Source organism: Priapulus caudatus, unplaced genomic scaffold (assembly GCF_000485595.1).
Source record: "Priapulus caudatus unplaced genomic scaffold, Priapulus_caudatus-5.0.1 Scaffold85, whole genome shotgun sequence".
In the NCBI taxonomy this organism is placed as follows: domain Eukaryota; kingdom Metazoa; phylum Priapulida; class Priapulimorpha; order Priapulimorphida; family Priapulidae; genus Priapulus; species Priapulus caudatus.
In genome coordinates this window covers 606,177-624,040 of record NW_014577146.1, presented here as the reverse complement: position 1 = coordinate 624,040, position 17,864 = coordinate 606,177, and the positions used below count along the sequence as shown (strand labels likewise).

The window sequence follows — 17,864 nt, the reverse complement described above, 5'->3', positions numbered from 1 at the left end:
GGTCAGGGTGTCAGCGTGGTCTCGCCTCACACGCGTGACGTGAGGCAGAGGTCAGGGTGTCAGCGTGGTCTCACCTCACACGCGTGACGTGAGGCAGAGGTCAGGGTGTCAGCGTGGTCTCACCTCACACGCGTGACGTGAGGCAGAGGTCAGGGTGTCAGCGTGGTCTCACCTCACATGCGCCACACGAGACAGAGCTCCAGGGTTTGGCGTGAACGCACGTATTTATGCGAATACGACTACAGATGCGTTATCGTCTGTCCTCCATATGATGAAAAGTAAGGGTAGGCTGGCCACACACGTCCGTGCGGCCTCCACTGCCTACATTATGTTATTGTTCTTATTGTTACATGTAGTCCGCTTGTATTTATGGATCCGTCCCCGGAGCCACCGCCTCAGTTATGCCCGTGTATACGTGATATATGCTCCTGATATATGTAGTGTTCATGCTCGAGCTTCTCTGTGTTGCAGACGTGGCGATTGGGCGCGTGCACGACGCTTGCATGAAGCACGGCTACGTGTTCTTCCTCACGTCGGACCACGGAAACGCCGAGAAGATGTTTAGTGAATTCGGAGGCCCGCACACGGCGCACACGACTAACCGCGGTAACTATACACACACGTACCCCTCGCGTATTATTGACTGTGTTACATATATGTATGTTGTATGTTTAAATATATATATATATATAAGTCTGGATGCTTGAGTCTATACTGTCAGTAGAGTGCTCGATGCGTTAAGTCGCCGAGCGTAATAAATGGTAGTCTGTAGATAAATTAAAGACAAGACATCACTTTTAGCTGTTACTCCGAGTTTCACGCTTACGCGATCATCAGACAGACTTTAATGAAGAATAAACCTTATATACATACTATAACCTATATATACATGAATGGCGCTATTGTTTTAGTTATCTATTGTTATGTAGTTCTATAGTTCTATAGTTAAATCGATCTATTGTTCTGCTGGTCTATTGTTGTTCGGCTTTTGACTTTTTTGTTTTGTTTCTAATCTTATTGCCGCCATTTATATCTGATCCGATCTATAAAAACAAACATTCAACAGCAGTTCTTAGACTTATACAAGGGTAGGATAATATATATATATGTTTTATATTAATATATACATATATATATATATATATATATATATGTATACACATATATACATATACACATACATACATATATACACACGCATACATACATATACCACATATATATATATAAATATTGTATATGTATTTATATATGGTATATGTATGTATGTGTGTGTATATATGTATGTGTGTGTATATATGTATGTATGTGTATATAATATATATGTATATATATGTATATATATATCTATATATATATATATATTATCCTACCCCTGTATAAGTCTAGGTACTGCTGTTGAATGTTTGTTTTTATAGATCGGATCAGATATAAATGGCAGCAATAAGATTAGAAACAAACAAAAAAAGTCAAAAGCTAAACAACAATAGATCTATTTAACTATAGAACTATAAAACTACATAACAATAGATAACTAAAACAATAGTGCCATTCATGTATATATAGGTTATAGTATGTATATAAGGTTTATTCTTCATTAAAGTCTGTCTGATGATCGCGTAAGCGTGAAACTCGGAGTAACCGCTAAAAGTGATGTCTTGTCTTTAATTTATCTACAGACTACAATTTATATATCAGTGTATATATATATATATATTGTATATTATATATATTTGGTAATATAAGTAGAGTTTATGTTACTATGCACATTAGGGCTGTAACGAATACACTAGGTCACGAATACGATACGTATCACGATATATGCATGCGAATACAAATATTTCACGAATACGAATACTCACTTGTTGAAGCTGTAAAAACTACCAAGGAATAAAAGATATATATATATATATATGAATGAACAAAAATGCTTTATGTTAACGATAGAATGGCGCGCAATCATGCCCTGGCTTCTCGGGTGTTTTAGCAGATGTATTTTAGCAGACTCACATGAAAATGCGTATGTGTGTCTGCGTGTAAGCACTCGCGCATTTGTGCGTGTGCGTGTGCGTGTCTGTGTACGCACGTGTGTGTGTGCGTACGTGTGTGTGCATATGTGTGTGTGCGTGTGTGTGTGTGCATACGTGTATTTGCATGTGTGTGCGTGCGTGCGTGCGTGCGTGCGTGCGTGCGTGCGTGCGTGCGTGCGTGCGTGCGTGCGTGCGTGCGTGCGTGCGTGCGTGCGTGTGTGTTGTCCGCTATGCCTCCGGACAACTTTCGTCCGTTAACGAAAAACTTTTAGCGGACGTTAGTGAAACGCGATACGCGCTCGCGATTGATCGAGCCCCGTACTTCATCAAAGGCGCCGCTGCCGCGCACATGGCTGGGAAAACGCGGCATGGCTGTGTCAGATTTTCGTGACATCACTGTACACGTGTATATCACATGTCAACAAGAAAACCGCGGTATTGAGCTGGTTACGGTATGATAATTCTAAAATATTACACCGCAATAATATCGCAATACCGGTATATACCTCTGCAACCCTAGTATCAGTCCCTTCTCATGCTCGATATAGGGTGAGTTGCACGTGATAGTAAGTTCTCGACGTGTGAGAAGGGACGGGTACCAGTCTAGGTGCATTCACGGGGAAAGCTGCAATCGACATTCAGAGTTCGAGCAAATCGGCGTAGAATTGCAGTTTAAAAAATATTTTTTCAAGTAGGTTCCATTTATATTATTTGTATTCGTCAGTATTTGAATAATGATGACGCGAATAACGAATACGTATCATCCAACAACAATATTCGGTGCACCGAATACGCGAGTGTATCGTTACAGCCCTAATGCACATGCTCAGAGCATGTGCTCACCACTGATCTCTACTATACTAACTGGATAGCTCTTAGCCTATCCACGCTCAACGTGAATGTGGCGCCACCGCGCCACCTGCCGCCATCTTGCAACCACTCCTCAAAGCTGAATCTGCCGGTCTGTGCCCCACAACATTTCAAATGAAAAATAAGAAAATGCGACTTATTCTATTATTCAAATTAGCATGAAAAAAAACTTTGATCAATACTTAAGAGATTATATAAATATGGATATGTATATATCTAGATATATACAGCTAGAATGAAAGAGAACATATAGATATATATACTAGATATATACATATCCATATTTATATGATATAGAATAGAATAAGTCGCATTTTCTTATTTTTCATTTGAAATGTTGTGGGGCACAGACCGGCAGATTCAGCTTTAAGGAGTGGTTGCAAGATGGCGGCCGGTGGCGCGGTGGCGTCACATTTGATAGGCTAAGAGCTATCCAGTTAATATAGTAGAGATCAGTGGTGCTCACACGTTCTCTTGTCGTCGCCGCTCACGCATGTTCTCTTGTCGTCGCCGCTCACGCATGTTCTCTCGTCTCTCACGCTTTCAGTACCTTTCATCTTGTCGAACAGCGTCAACAAGCGCGTCTACCGCGAGATCAAGCACAACGCGGCGCTGTGCGACGTCGGACCCACCGTGCTTGACATGATGGGTTTCGCGATCCCGAAGGAGATGGACGGACAGACGCTGCTCGCCTAGCAATGCTGCGGTGTTCCTCGTTCCGCAGGGATGCTCGGCAGCCGGCGCGGCGCGCAGGAGCTCGCGGTTAACATAGTAGTTCATGCCTAGTCTGCTTCGCTAGCGTAGCTCCGCTCAGTACAGGGTTTCGTTTTTTTTCACTCGCTCTCCACGCGTGGCTCGCCTCGTGGAGTCGAGTGTTTCACCGGTGAAAAGTTTTAGTTGTGCGGGGGTGGCGCGCTCGCCGGCTCTGTGGCTTGCTGCCCGCGTTCAGTGTCTCGCGGTTCGATCGCGAAAATGCAGATCAAACGATCGGTCGAATCGACGAGGGAAAACTCTGTGCGCGGAGGTTACTGCAGGTTATGGCGCTTGCGTCCACTCCTAGCACAATCATTCCTAAATAGTGTCACTCGCGTCACCGCTAGTCTGTCATTCAATTCACAGTAAAACTTTTGGCCAGAATTTAGTAGCTCACACTGCCAGCTTGGAAGGGGTCGGTACCGATGGTGGGTGTACGAAGGGTAAGTTCGGAGGTTTGACGTCCGGCGTTTACCTGCTGTGACCGTTAGTCAGTTAATGATTTGCTGCACAGGAGGACTGCGTGCGGACATGCACGCTTGTTAGTCAATCATGTCGCGTGTGCACACTTGTGAAGCAAGAGAAATAAACAGTAACTGCCAATGTCACCACGCATAAAGACATCGCATGTAAGAGTAATCCGAGTGTCTGTTATCGCTGAATCGCACAAGCGTCGTTTGTGTTTGTTTGTAGAAAGGTACGACAGCGTGGTTTTTCAGCGGCGAGTTGGCAACTTGTGTACGGTGATGGTCCGAAAGGTCACGTCCCCCCAACCAACCCCCAGAATCTCTCTCATCACGGCACTGTTGCTCTTTTCTTCCAGATTGGTAAAAAGAGTCCAAATCTTGTTTCTGTCCATAAAACAGTTACAATAAAAATTTAAGAAGTTTTAAGGGTAAATCCTTTCTTCGCTTCTCATCGCACATTTCTGACTACCACACGGATAGAGGGAGGGGGGAAGCCTCACATATGCCACTTGCCATTTGTTGTTTTTATTGTTGTTGTTACGTTTATGAATGTTGTCCGATTTCACATGAAGCAATACTGTGTAACGATTGTCGTTGCGACACATTGTGGCAGCTTAGCCTTAAAGGATAGAACAATCAACGCGTATGGTTCCAGTTTTCCCTCGCATGCAACGATGCACAAGATACATCCGCATCGAAGATGATGATCGATCTTTTGGCTTCCCCTCGAGGTTGAAGCGTTGACGTTCAAGGGTATTGTTACCAACTATTGTGTTTACTAGCAGTTACTAAGGAGTGAATAAAAATAGGAAATACTGATGAAATTCATGCATGTTTGTGCAAATTGTTGTAGCGATACTGTGGTTACCTCTCCAGTCAGGCAGACACCTGTCTATGAAGGGCACTTGACGTTTTCCTAAAGTGGCAGTTATACAGCCAAATATCTGCTAGAGAACGAGCGCATATTTATAAAAGACACTAAGTGACGGTTGCAAACAGGTTTGATTATACAAATGAGTACATTTCGCTGCGAATGCTGCCGAACAAATTGCGAGGAAAACGCGAGCCTCTACAAAAATAAATTTGTATTTATTGTAACGATCACAAAGAATGCTCTACAAAGTAAGAACATAGCAGAGAATGGTCAGACACACCACATCGCAAGCGTGCCTAGTCGCAGACACGATTTTGCAATAGACACCACTGACTGCTACCACGGTGTACGACTAGGCTACTTCGTACATGCCACTCATACCGGGCCTCTCAACACAAACTATTTCATAGAGTTAGCATTCGGCACCAGCAATGACTTCTAATAAAGTACTTGTTACTTTACCGATCTGAAACCGCTGTCAGTTTCTCGTTTTACGAGGTGGTCTAACCCGTTAACAATCGCCTCTACAGCTGTAGGGCAATGCCGCATCTGATATAATCTCTTCCTATATGTGTCCCAGTCTGAGGAAACCAGCATTCTATCTATTACATCACACATATATCTGTGTATACAAAATGCTGCATAATCAGCATGATCACATCTCAGAAGAAGTCAAATGATTTCGCTATATAATAATTTAGCTCCACTATCTAGCTACTATTTGTACTGCGTGTACATTACAAGAAATTGAAAAGTTCAATTTCGTTAGGTCTAATTGCAAGCAAGTTTCTCACTAAACTTGTAAATAAAATTTGTGAGCGAGTGATTAGGAGGTGGAGGCGCCAGCGATCAGTCCCTCTTCTGCCTCTCCGAAACTGTGCCGTCGGCATTTCCAAAGTACGCTTTGTACGTCATGCCGACGAACAGGCCCGTCTCCACCACACCTGATGGAAACGACAAAGACGTGCAAGTCACACGCTTTGTATTACAATTCTAGGAAAAATATGTAATGTCAAATCAAGGAGCATATGAGTTTTATACGAGGTTTGGTTATGGTAACATTCGGAATTACTAAGAGCAACAAGCAAGACATGTTAATACTCAGTATTAAGACGGGAAGTAACAGTAAAGAACACAAACTAGCTTGTTGACACATAAAACGAATTAATTGTAAGAAACACGAGCATACCTGGAATCATTTTGATCTGCGTGTTGGTCTGCTGCCAATCTCCAACTTTCTCCCATACCCAGTCGATGACAAATCCACCATTATCCGTCACAACAGGGCCCTAAAATGTTAAAATACCACCATGTAATTGCCAGGAGTGAGCAACCGATTTCCTTAGCCATTCAGCCTCGCAACATGGATATTCTAAAACAGAATGCTTAGCAACATAGCCACAAAGTCGACAATTTGGCGTGCACCCGTGAAAAACGTACAAACTGCTCTGGTACTAGTTTGACCAGCCCAGCAACAATATCCAGGGAGGTGTGGTTCTCTCAGCTAGACGGATGGGCCACCTCTCTACTTCACTCCTAGTGAGTGAACTCCTGCCTCTCCCATTTCTCCACATCTTATCTCTCTACGTATACCCCTCTCCTACTTCTCCACCTTTGCTTCTCTACCTCACTCCCACTTCTCCACATCTTATCTCTCTACCCTCTCCCACTTCTCCACCTGTCACCTCTCTACCCCTGTCCCAATTCTCCACATCTCATCTCTCTACCTGCTCCCACTTCTTCACCTGTCACCTCTCTACCCCTCTCCCACTTCTCCACATCTCATATATCTACCCCTCTCATCTCCATCTTAATACTATCAGATTCTCTGCCTATACTATCTGACTACTAAGTTTCTCCGTATACGTATTCAGACACCACGTCAATACTAGATTCCCAGTCTTAATACACTTATCGGCTTAACATACTTGTTGGCTTAATACACTCATCAGTTTAATACACTTACTAACCTAATGCCCTCATCGGCTTAAAGGAATAATAGGTCCATTGATTATGCAATGTTGACGAATGCTAGAGTAACTGGCACCTTGTGTAGTTAAAGGAATAATATGGCCATTGATTATGCAATGTTGACGAATGCTAGAGTAACTGGCACCTTGTGTAGTTAATAAGTAGGTAACCTTATAGCCTAATGCGTATTAGTTTGTCCAATATCACTGCTGGTTACATTACAAGCAAGACTTGAAATCGGTTGTTGATATTCATTTACGTGCCGTAAATTTCATCCAGGAGTCAAGCGATAAGTCGCCGATGACGTAAACATTTGTGCGGCCCGTATGTTTTTTGGATGCCAGATAAAATGGAGGTGTCAGCTGTGTAACCACGGCCATGGACTAAACATGGAAATGGAGTAAAACACACGTACTAATCACGGACGCACATGGACAGCCCTGACAAAAAGTTATTTATCACGAGCGTCCGTGTTTACGAAATCACTGATGATAGCATTGCGTATGGCCGAGCATGCGTGCGAAAATGTCCGGTGCACTATAAATCTGTATCACACCCGCTTCGCCGGCAGCGGTTTGAAACTGTAAACAACTCAGTCAACCGATTTCTTGGACTGCAGATTTCAATTAGACATTTCTTAGTAACCAGCAGTGATATTGGACAAACTAATACGCGTTTGGCTATAAGGTAATGTACCTATTAACTACACAAGGTGCCAGTTACTCTAGCATTCGTCAACATTGCATAATCAATGGACATATTATTCCTTTAACACATCTATCAACCTAATACACGCAATTATCAGCCTAACACACTGATCAACTTAATACGCCTATATGCACGCCGTGGAAACAAGGTTTCACCGCACCGCTTTATTCTTGGCCATGCGAAGCTCCGCTTTTCCTCCAAGCATCTTCTGCAGCTTCCGGGCGACAGATGCGTACGCGAGCGGGAGCACTTCGATCGGCACACCGCGCGCCCACTGCTCCCCTAGCGAGCGTGAATCCTTCCTGCGGCACGCGAAACGAGAGTAAACAGGAGTACGACGCGTTCTCTGTTTGTGCCTTCGGTAGCAGCTTACAAACGTATTGCAAAAGTTGTCGGTAGGACGAAACGGAGCGTGCGAGGCGGTACTCATTATTTGCGCCCTCTATGCCTAAATCAAGGTTTTACGGCCGAAAGGGCAATCACTGTTTCGTCAATTATACATGTAACATGACCCGTGTATTGCGGGTGCAGGGAGTAAGTGACAGTAAAGGAAAGTCCAGGAAGATGGAAAGTATTTTTTATGTCAACTGAACTGAAGTGACTTTGCATACGCATCTATACGTCTTAGAATGCTTATCCAATGCTCGCATTTCTGGCACGGCATTAAGGTTGGTGCTGATGGAGTATAGCGTGAGGTGTGAGCAAACTCTTTAGCCTCTCGATTTTTGGCATACTTCAGTAATTAAATCAACACATTTTGTTGAGAAATGGAAACATTTACTGATGAACTGAAAAAGGTCAAAAAAATACCGTGAACTAAGATTTGGAGTACCCCACCTGGACACTCAATTGAAGGAAAGTCTTTTACTTTTACTCGTTAGGAAGTAGTTACCTCATCGAGGAATGTGCCAATCGTTTTCGATCCTACCTGTAGTCGGCGACGACGATGAAGCATTTGGCGGCAGACGCCACAATCTTCTCCTGAGTTTGGCAGCCTCCGCCCCCCTTGATGAGAGTAAGGTTTTCATCTACCTCGTCTGCACCATCAATGGCTACGTCCAACTGTAGTTTAAATAGGCAAGAGCATATTTTAGTCCTCTTCCTGTCACTGTCACAATTTCACTAAAGCATCCTACCGGTATATTGGATTAAAATATTACAAATTAAGTGTGATTTTGTTTCACTTCATCATAGGCTATTGGCCACGGTTCACTCACGTAGTATAACAGTGTGGCACCTACCATTTTCAAATTACAGTCTATTGAAATCATGATACAAATAATATTTATACCACCCAAAAAAAACATGGCTGTTGACAATGACCGATGAGTCCGACCAAAACGAATTATTTTTTAAGCCGTCCTAATTAAACGCCTGTCATAGGAGAGCGAACGAATCGATATCGCTCGCACCCGCGACACTGCGTACAGTATTAACCGTACCTCCGGCGTTCGTTCAAGGTCGGACAAGGTCAGGCCGTTAGTGATGATGAGCTGTCTCGCCTGGAACGATGTCGGAACACAGACGACCTTCAGACCTTCCTTTCTCACCCTCTCGGCTAAGGCAAGTGTGAAGACAAGCATGAGGTATCACGCTAACACACGTGAACCGCACACACAACAATATTTCATTACTGAAATATGGTGCGTTTCATTAGCGTCTGGATAATGATAATCATAATGCCTTTGTGATATTGATAAAGGCATTTATGCTGAAAGGCCTTTGTGTATTCATATATATATCACAGAATTTTAAGATTGAAATTTACCCACGATCACATAAAGACCGTACTATCTTCACATGCAAACTTGATTTTTTCAAAAACAGAGCTTTGCAGCAATTATTATTATTTATATAATACCTGATCACCTACCAAGCCTCTCTACGGCATAAACAATGGTAGATCCACTTCCAATTCCAATGGAATAATTATCCTAAAAAGAAACGGAGTTTTAGTTAAACTAACTTCAACATATATATAGACGGTTATTGCTGATATGACACTTCCCTTTAAAAACAACAGATATCAGGTACGGTGGAGGAGCAACGTACAGTTATCAAGACAATTTTGTTTTTGGGCTATTGGCTGGGTCAGTGAATTTATCTAAGGCATAAAAACCTTTCTCCCTACGATGGAATGGGGACCGTGAATCCTTGATGGTTTGGATGACAAGGTAATAGGACAGACCCATATTCAGTGATAGAAAAGCAAAAGAACCGGTAATGAAGGATGTTAAATACTCTGGAACTGGTAGTGGCCACCCTCAATTTTACTGACAGAATCTTCAACATTATGCATTTTAGAGGGACGTGGATGATCCACCCTGTCAACACATCAATTGTTTTAGACAACCAATGGCAGCACTAATATTAGCATGTCAAACTATATATAATCTAAACAGCCAGAATTTGAATGCAGACAAAAATGATTTAGCAGATGCTTTTGTGCAGACATACACATCTAGACTGACTACAAGTGCCTGTGTCCGAGTCTGCATGCTTGGATCAACGATATAGTTTCAGACACCGTAAATGTTTTTTCGCATATGTGCTAAATTAATCCAGGGTGCTAAACTAGGTTTGGGCTAGCTCTAGTAACTAGATAGCCCACGTACGGTTGCCGCAGGGCTATAGGATCTTCCATTACGGATGCGCGGGACCAACTTAGTCACGGTTAACCGTGGTTATAAAACGTCTGTGGTAGGCAATTAATGCCTCTTATCCGAAGTGAATATGTCTTAAGTTATATCCGCTACTAAAATTTAACCTCTAACTATCGTTACAATGGTCTACTTGCGATATTTCTTGTGAACGAACATTATTTACGAACTTCAAACAGCCATTTTCGGTGGGGCTGCAGCAGCGCCAGTCAGCGTGTTGGTCCCTAGCATTCGTAATAGAATGTTCTATAGCCCTGCGGCAACCGTACGCGGGCTATAGTTACTAGAGCTAGGTTTGGGCCATCTGCTCTCATAAGGTTGATGCCAACAACTTAAAGGGATACTTTCCCCTAGAATTGGAGAGTATATTATGATAGTAGATTAATAAATAATAGCATATACCTACAAATTTCTATAATTACGCATTCACGTTTCTCATAAAACAACATTGAATTTTGAAATTTTCATTGTTGGGTACAGACATGACACCCGTGATCGTGCTGCCAACCTGAAAAAGTTGCACATTTGCCCATTTATTTTGCACGTTATAGACCAAGGGCTAAATCACAAAAGTGCAAATATATTTATACCTAAATGCTATTTAACCGAACGATACACTAAACACCAGCATAAAAGAACCCGTGATTTTCTGTTTCAGGCTGAAGTGGTTCTTATATATATGGTACATAGTGAGAAATCAGCCTGAAGAGGTTCTTAAAGAGGTTCTTAATTTTTTTTGGGGGGGGGATATTGTGTACATTATCTAGATAAAATTGGCTTTAATTAGTGAATAATTGACACTAATGACATTCACACCATCCTCCACCTCAATCCTCTGTATCGTCAAAATCAAGACCCAACATTTACTGGAAAATGAGGCAAAATACCACCTGGAAAATCCAATCCTCCTGTGAGGAGGTATTAATATTATCTGGAACTACATGTTGTTGGTTTCCAATGGTGTAGCACACATATACTTGGATTGCCCCAGTTTGCTCTAATTTTCTGCATTTTTTTTTATATAAGCACCTGTTTAATTTATCAGGCTGAAGAGGTTCTTATATAATAGGTGCTTTATTGGTCCAATTTCAGCCTGGAGATTCTTAAAATCACGGGTTCTTTTATGCGGGTGTTTACTATATATTCACTTTAGGACAAATTCATCCATATTATACCTGAAAGTGTCGTTTATAAGATATTGCAATCCTTCTGATTTTAAATTAACAATTATCTGAAGAACATATAGAGTATAATAATTAATGTATCCCAGGCTTGAAGTTGGTAGTCAGTCTAGTCAATTTTGGCATGCATTGGCACTAAGTTGAGCTGAAGGGGTCGTTGTCGTATATGTAGTACCCGAGGTGTCGGCGAGTATGTCGCCTACGCCTACTTCCTAACCCTAACCATATCAGATAGTTAATTTACCTCGGGTACATATATTTGTACTATCCTATAGCAGGCTTTCATTTTTAAGGGCCGCGATCGTGCTCGCGCTCCACCGCGCACCCGAAATTGTGCCATGGTGCGCGCATCATCGCGCCTCATAAAAGTAGTTGAAATCGCGCACCAAAAGTATGTCTATTATGTTGAAATAGCGCTCCATAGAGTTATCAATGTAGGGGGGTACAAAAAGGTTAGCAACACACAACAATTTGTGGTGTGTAAGTAACTGAACGTATGGCAGAGGTACAGGTCTGGTTACTACCCTCTGGTTTATATATATATATAAATACAACTAAACAACAGCATCCAAATACAGGTACCTATACGGTAGCCACAAGTTACCTGCTCGTTTTCTACTATACGTGGCGAGAAGTGGTTTTCTGCCGACGTGAAACAGTCGTAGGGCTGGAGGGGCTACATACGTGGCTACTACGTGCAAGTAATTTGGCTAGTTTGTTGATGGATTGTGATGATATTTTGTGCTGAAATATGCAGGTACATGGATTAGAATCTCTAAGGATGGAAATCAGAATAAATAAAACAAGTTTATTTTTACATCCGATCAACTCTTTTATTAATCTGTGTGCTTTAAAGGTGTGATTTTTAGTAGAGCTCTCCATCATGCCTCTTAAGGGTGTGATTTTTTAGTGGAGCTCTCCATCATGCCTCTTAAGGGTGTGATTATGGAGCGTGAAAAGACCCCCTATGGTGTCCTAGGGGAGTCATTAGTAGTCCTCCTGTACTTTTCAAATCTGAAAGCCTGCTATAGGACAACGACCCTTCGTGCCTAAGTTGAGCTGCCAGGGTCTATGTCTCCCTGGGTACTGCCGGAACGTACCATGGTACTATCTAATATGCCGGACCGTACCTCGCCTACTCCACTAACGAGTCTAGAGAGTCACCTACGCCTACTCTCTAACGCTAACCATATCAGATAGTTACCAGGGTACGTTCCGGTATACCGGACCGTAACCAGGGTACGTTCTGACAGTACCCAGGGAGACATACACCCTATATCAGCCTAGGTTCATTGGCAGCAAGAACAAGTCGGCACCTGCAGCTACAGCACACACGCGGCTATTGACTATTAGTATTAAATATAACAAACCGTTGTTATATATAGTCAATGACACGTGTGTGATGTAGCTGCAGGTGCCGACTTGTTCTTGCTGCCAGTGCCTAAGTTGAGCACGAAGGGTCGTTGTCGTATCAGGTACTACATATATCATAATCATATGTACCCGAGGTAGTTTTAGGTTGTTTAGTATTATGTTTATGGCAGTGGCTACGGGTACGGTAGCCGTATCTTAATGTCTCGAGGCTACGAGTACGGGAGTCCATTCGCTTTCATACTTAACGACACAAAGATGGCGGCGGTGGCGCAAGATTTCGAAATAACGCCTTGGGAAATAAATTCACGATTTGAGAGTTTAGATGAGCTAGAACCCTAACCCTAACCCTAACCATAACCCTAACCCTAATCCTAACCCTAACCCTAACGCCAAAAAGGGGCTTCAACGACCGACGGCTACCGTACCCGTAGCCACTGCGTATGTTTATATTTTTATATGAGGTATGTTTAGGGTTAGGGTTAGGGTACACTTCTGTAGTACAACTACAAGTCTGGGCCCAAGGATAGAGAACATGGGTACCAATAAAACCAATGTGCCTAACCCTAACCATAACTCTAATTCTAACCCTAAACCTAACCCTAACAATAACCCTAACCATAACCCTAACCTATTATATTGATATAATATTATATTTATATTGATGTAAATGACATTGGGCCGTTTTATTGGGTCCCATATGTTCTCTATCCTTGAACCTAGATGGCCACAAACAACTTGAACGTACACAAACGTGGTTGTCAACTGCTTTATATGCTGCCGCCTTCTTAGACTCTTCCACCTGATTCATGTTGATACTGAATAACCGTGAATAAAGCTCAAACGTTTGTTTGTAATGTGAAAAACTGAATTGCTGTTTTGCGTTGAGAATTTTACATGCTTGCCGCAACATTACAGACCGGTGTGATAAACACAAACGCGACAAAACAATACACATGCGCAGTGCTCCTTGTCATCTAGTACTAGTAGATCTACCACACATCACCATCACATTCTTCGCAAGACAGGGAAAGTGTACTTGCGCCGACCAGTGCGTTATATATACCACATATGTTATTTTAATATTTAGTTTAAACTCATTATGCGTTTATTGTTACGTTACGGATCAAACCAATGAAGATATTTCCCGCGCTAAATATTTTTGATTACATTCTTAGGAATCGCAGTGCAACATTTGTGATTGGTTTATCCAAAACATGTCACAGCTGCTCGTGTGTTTTCAGAAGCTGAGGAAGATAATCGTAGATAGGGAGCTGTCATGGTAGGAATAAAGGCTTCCTTTACGTTGTTTCATGTGTAATATTGAGCACTGCTAACAAGTCTCGATGTTAGATTTCACCGGTAACAGTTACTGTGCTTGGAATGTCTAAAGTTGAATTGCAACAAAACACAGGCTCTCTACTACTAAGCTGGTGGGATGTGGTTTTGTGATGGAGAGCGAACATTGGAACGATGGAATTTGGAAAAAACATTGCAGCATGCATGTCATTATGAACAGATGATGGTTAGCCTGTGTTGAGCACTGGCTGCTCGCATGTTTAGCTGATTAATGGCAGCTTAGTGAAGGTAGCTTTTGTATACGCGTCTGTGCCAACGTCATATGGAAATCGTTAGGACCAAGTGGTCGTCTCAAGTCTCACAGTCACGATGGGGAAAGTAAAATCGTTCGAAATCACTTTCAATGACACGAACAAAGTGTACTATCCGGGACAGCAGGTCACCGGCAAGGTGATGGTCGAGTTAGAGAGTGACATGAAGTTGCGAGCGATCCGGGTGTACATGCGTGGTCTCGCCAAGGTGCACTGGACAGAATCGCGCAGCACCACCTCGCGGCTCGGCACCATATACACGGAGCACTACAACGCCGAGATTGAATACTTCTTCAAGCGGCAGGAGCTGTTCGGCTCGCTCGCGGAGACGGGGGAGGTGCGCGCGCACGCGTGGCTGCCGCAGGGCCACCACGAGTTCGACTTTGCGTTCCAGCTGCCGACGGACGGCATCTCGACGTCGTTCGAGGGCAAGTACGGCAGCGTGCGCTACTGGCTGAAGGCCGAGATCGACAAGCCATGGTCGTTCAACCACAGCACGAAGCGTGCGTTCACCGTCATCAGCCCGATCGACATCAACCTCGTCGAGTACCTCTCGCCCGTTGAGAGCGGCGCCGAGAAGATGCTCTGCTGTTGGTGCCTGACGTCTGGACCTGTGTCGATCAATGCACGCACTGACCGGCGCGGCTACTGCCCCGGCGAGTCGATCGCAATCACGGCCGACTTCGAGAACTACTCGTCGCGTCCCGTCATCCCGCACGCGACGCTCTACCAGACGCAGACGTTCCTCGCCGGCGGCAAGTCGCGCTCGCGCCGCTACAAGTTCACGATCCTCACAGGCCTGCAGATCCAGCCGGGCCGCAAGGCGACGTGGGACGCGCAGCTGCTGAAGATCCCGGCCGTGTCACCATCGATCGTCAACTGCTGCCTGATCAAGATCGAGTACACGGTGCGCGTGACGCTGCAGATCCCTGGCTCGTACAACCTGTCGCTCGACCTGCCGATCGTCGTCGGCACGGTACCGCTGCGCGGCCGGCTGCCGCACTACCGCGCGATCGACGTGCAGGCGATGAGCGACGCGCGCGTCACCTACGTGCCGCCGGCGCCGGCGTACCGCGAGCAGGCAACGCCACCGCCGCCGTTCGACTCGTACGGTCCGCCGCCGACGTACATGGAGAGCGTAGAGGGCGCGGTCGACATCCGCGACGAGGACGACGGCGACGAGCAGGAGGGCGTCATGGGCGACTTCACGTTCACGCCGATGTACACGTACGTCACCGACTACCAGTACCACCAGCAGCCGCCGCCCTACTCGGAGATTGACCCGCACCCGACGGCCAGCGCCGGCCCAACCGCCATGTGACCCCCGGCTTGTGTAGGTACTAGGCTTAATGCGTCTGCTCGTTGCCATTCACGCGTGCGTGCGTGCATGTGTGCGTGCGTGCGTGGGTGGGTGCATTCGCGTATGTTTCCCGTTGGCGTTCTTGGACATTCTCGAGGCGTGCCCGGCGAATGAACCGTGATGTCTGTCGCCTTGCTCATTTGAATTCGGTTTCAACATCTCGTTTGAGCTGACCGAATAGATTGCTATAAATCTCGATAGTGAATAGTGGTTTCTCTTACAGAGTCTGACGTCGCGTTCGAAATTAATGTCTGAACAAGGCTTGTTGAACCGGAAATCACACGTTAGATCTGTTTGGATATGTATACGTAATGATATTCGTCCGGTCAAGGAAATGAAAGCCTGTTTAACGACGCTTCAATTTCTCTTCCATCTTCGTCATTTCGTGTCCCTCGCTTGTACACGCATGTGCATGATCAGACTATTAACGTCAGAGCCATTGATTGACAGTTGTTTGCAATCACCCGTGAATTCAACATTTTCCCTACGATGAAAATGCACTGATGATTGCCTCTGAGGGGAATGTTTGGATGTAAGGTTTTTTTGTCTGGAATTAACATGCGATTGACGGAGTCATGTTTCTGCACATGAAATATTTCGTGATAGTCTTCGGCTAGGCTATTTATTTTGAATATATATCGCCGCGTATGGAAACCTTAATTTGCATACTTACAGTGTCGGTAAAAGTTGCAAGATTGTCATTTCAGATATGAGGGAGAGCGTGTAGGGAACATTTTTTAACGGGAACATTTTATAGTTTTACGTGTAGATATTTAATTGAGACGAGAGAGTTCGATGTTTTTAATGTGGTGATCCGTGCATGTCACTGGCATGGGCAGAGTGTATTGATTGCTTTGTGTACCCCGAATAACCTGAAACACGAAATACATTGCTAGGAACAAGCGAAGCCTTGAACGATCTCTCAAACATCCCATATTTCGCCGGTAATTATAATTTATATATTTTTAGCGGCGCGTGCGTACGGCGAAATCAGAATCCCTTGCGTGTTATTACGAACAGCGCCGCGTGCATTCACGCTACACCATGAACTGACACTCAGGTGAAATAAGATGGTCTCTTTTACAGACAGGTGTTCGTTCTACTGAGGTGGTTTCAATGTATAACTGCTACTCAAGGGAAACGCCAAAAGTGTCCTTTACAGGCAGGTGTCCGTTCTATAGAGGTGGAAGCTAATACAGGTCGGACTGTACGTGGAAACTACTGACGAACAACGCGCCTGTCGCTGAGCCAGCCCTCACGTTCCTTCAACACAACTTTCTCTTGCGAGAGTTTAGCTGGGATCAGCGAAATGAAATGGGAAGATTGGCATCTGACACGTGTATGGAATTTTCTCTCCGTCGCGCGGAAGAAGGGGGAGGGGGCGATCGCCGCGACTCCGTACGCGCGCGTTAGGATTGCTCTGATAAAATTGGCGTAAAAATTGGCGCGAATCTGGCGTAAAGAGTGGCGTAAATTGGCGAAAAGACTGACGTTAAGAGTGGCGCAGAAATTGGCGTAAAATTGGCCTGCCGAAGAAAAAACATACGAAAAATGACCCGCGATGCTTGATCTGACAGACGGCTTTACGATATTTCGCCGATTCGGTTAACTTATTCGGTAATTTTCGGTGAAATTCACAGCGTGTTTCTCTCTCGGGTGGCACGCGCACAGTGGAAAGGTGAGGGACTCTTTAACGCTTCATCTGCACTCTTTCTCCCGCGAGGCCTGCACGATGACGTCATGCTTTCAATCAACTGCGCACGCAGACGCACTCAAACAAGCCATGCCTTTCGGTAGATCGTAAGTGCGTACTCAGGGACGAGACGTCACTATGCGGGAGATATGTTTGTTTTCGGGTTGTGATAGGGTCGGCGCGGGAGAGAAGGGTGACAGCGCCCCCGGCGCGCGCCGACACACACGCACACGCTCACACACACAAACACACACACACACGCGCGTACACACACGCAGGCACGCACGTACTCACGCACGCACGCACGCACGCATGC

General features: G+C 44.5%; 3 protein-coding genes across 3 annotated transcripts in view; 2 read left to right on the top strand and 1 right to left on the bottom strand.

The window, feature by feature from the left end:
- Positions 1-4,944, top strand: part of LOC106804747 (2,3-bisphosphoglycerate-independent phosphoglycerate mutase-like) — a 22,054-nt gene extending 17,110 nt beyond the window's left edge. The window contains exons 11-12 of the mRNA XM_014806071.1: positions 472-606; positions 3,448-4,944. Coding sequence (XP_014661557.1) covers positions 472-606; positions 3,448-3,596 — 284 coding nt within the window. The 3' untranslated portion in view covers positions 3,597-4,944. The remainder of the gene's footprint in view (positions 1-471; positions 607-3,447) is intronic.
- A 241-nt stretch (positions 4,945-5,185) lies between these two features.
- On the bottom strand, positions 5,186-13,808 carry LOC106804748 (ribose-5-phosphate isomerase-like). The gene is made up of 7 exons (XM_014806072.1): positions 13,634-13,808; positions 9,547-9,607; positions 9,116-9,231; positions 8,602-8,735; positions 7,834-7,975; positions 6,184-6,283; positions 5,186-5,938 (listed from the first exon to the last, which is right to left on the bottom strand). The coding sequence occupies exons 1-7, from the start codon at positions 13,796-13,798 to the stop codon at positions 5,844-5,846; spliced, it is 813 nt and encodes a 270-aa protein (XP_014661558.1). The 5' UTR covers positions 13,799-13,808; the 3' UTR covers positions 5,186-5,843.
- A 280-nt stretch (positions 13,809-14,088) lies between these two features.
- Positions 14,089-17,826, top strand: LOC106804737 (arrestin domain-containing protein 3-like). The gene has a single exon (XM_014806058.1). The coding sequence runs from the start codon at positions 14,554-14,556 to the stop codon at positions 15,814-15,816; it is 1,263 nt and encodes a 420-aa protein (XP_014661544.1). The 5' UTR covers positions 14,089-14,553; the 3' UTR covers positions 15,817-17,826.
- The last annotated feature ends 38 nt before the right edge of the window (positions 17,827-17,864 follow it).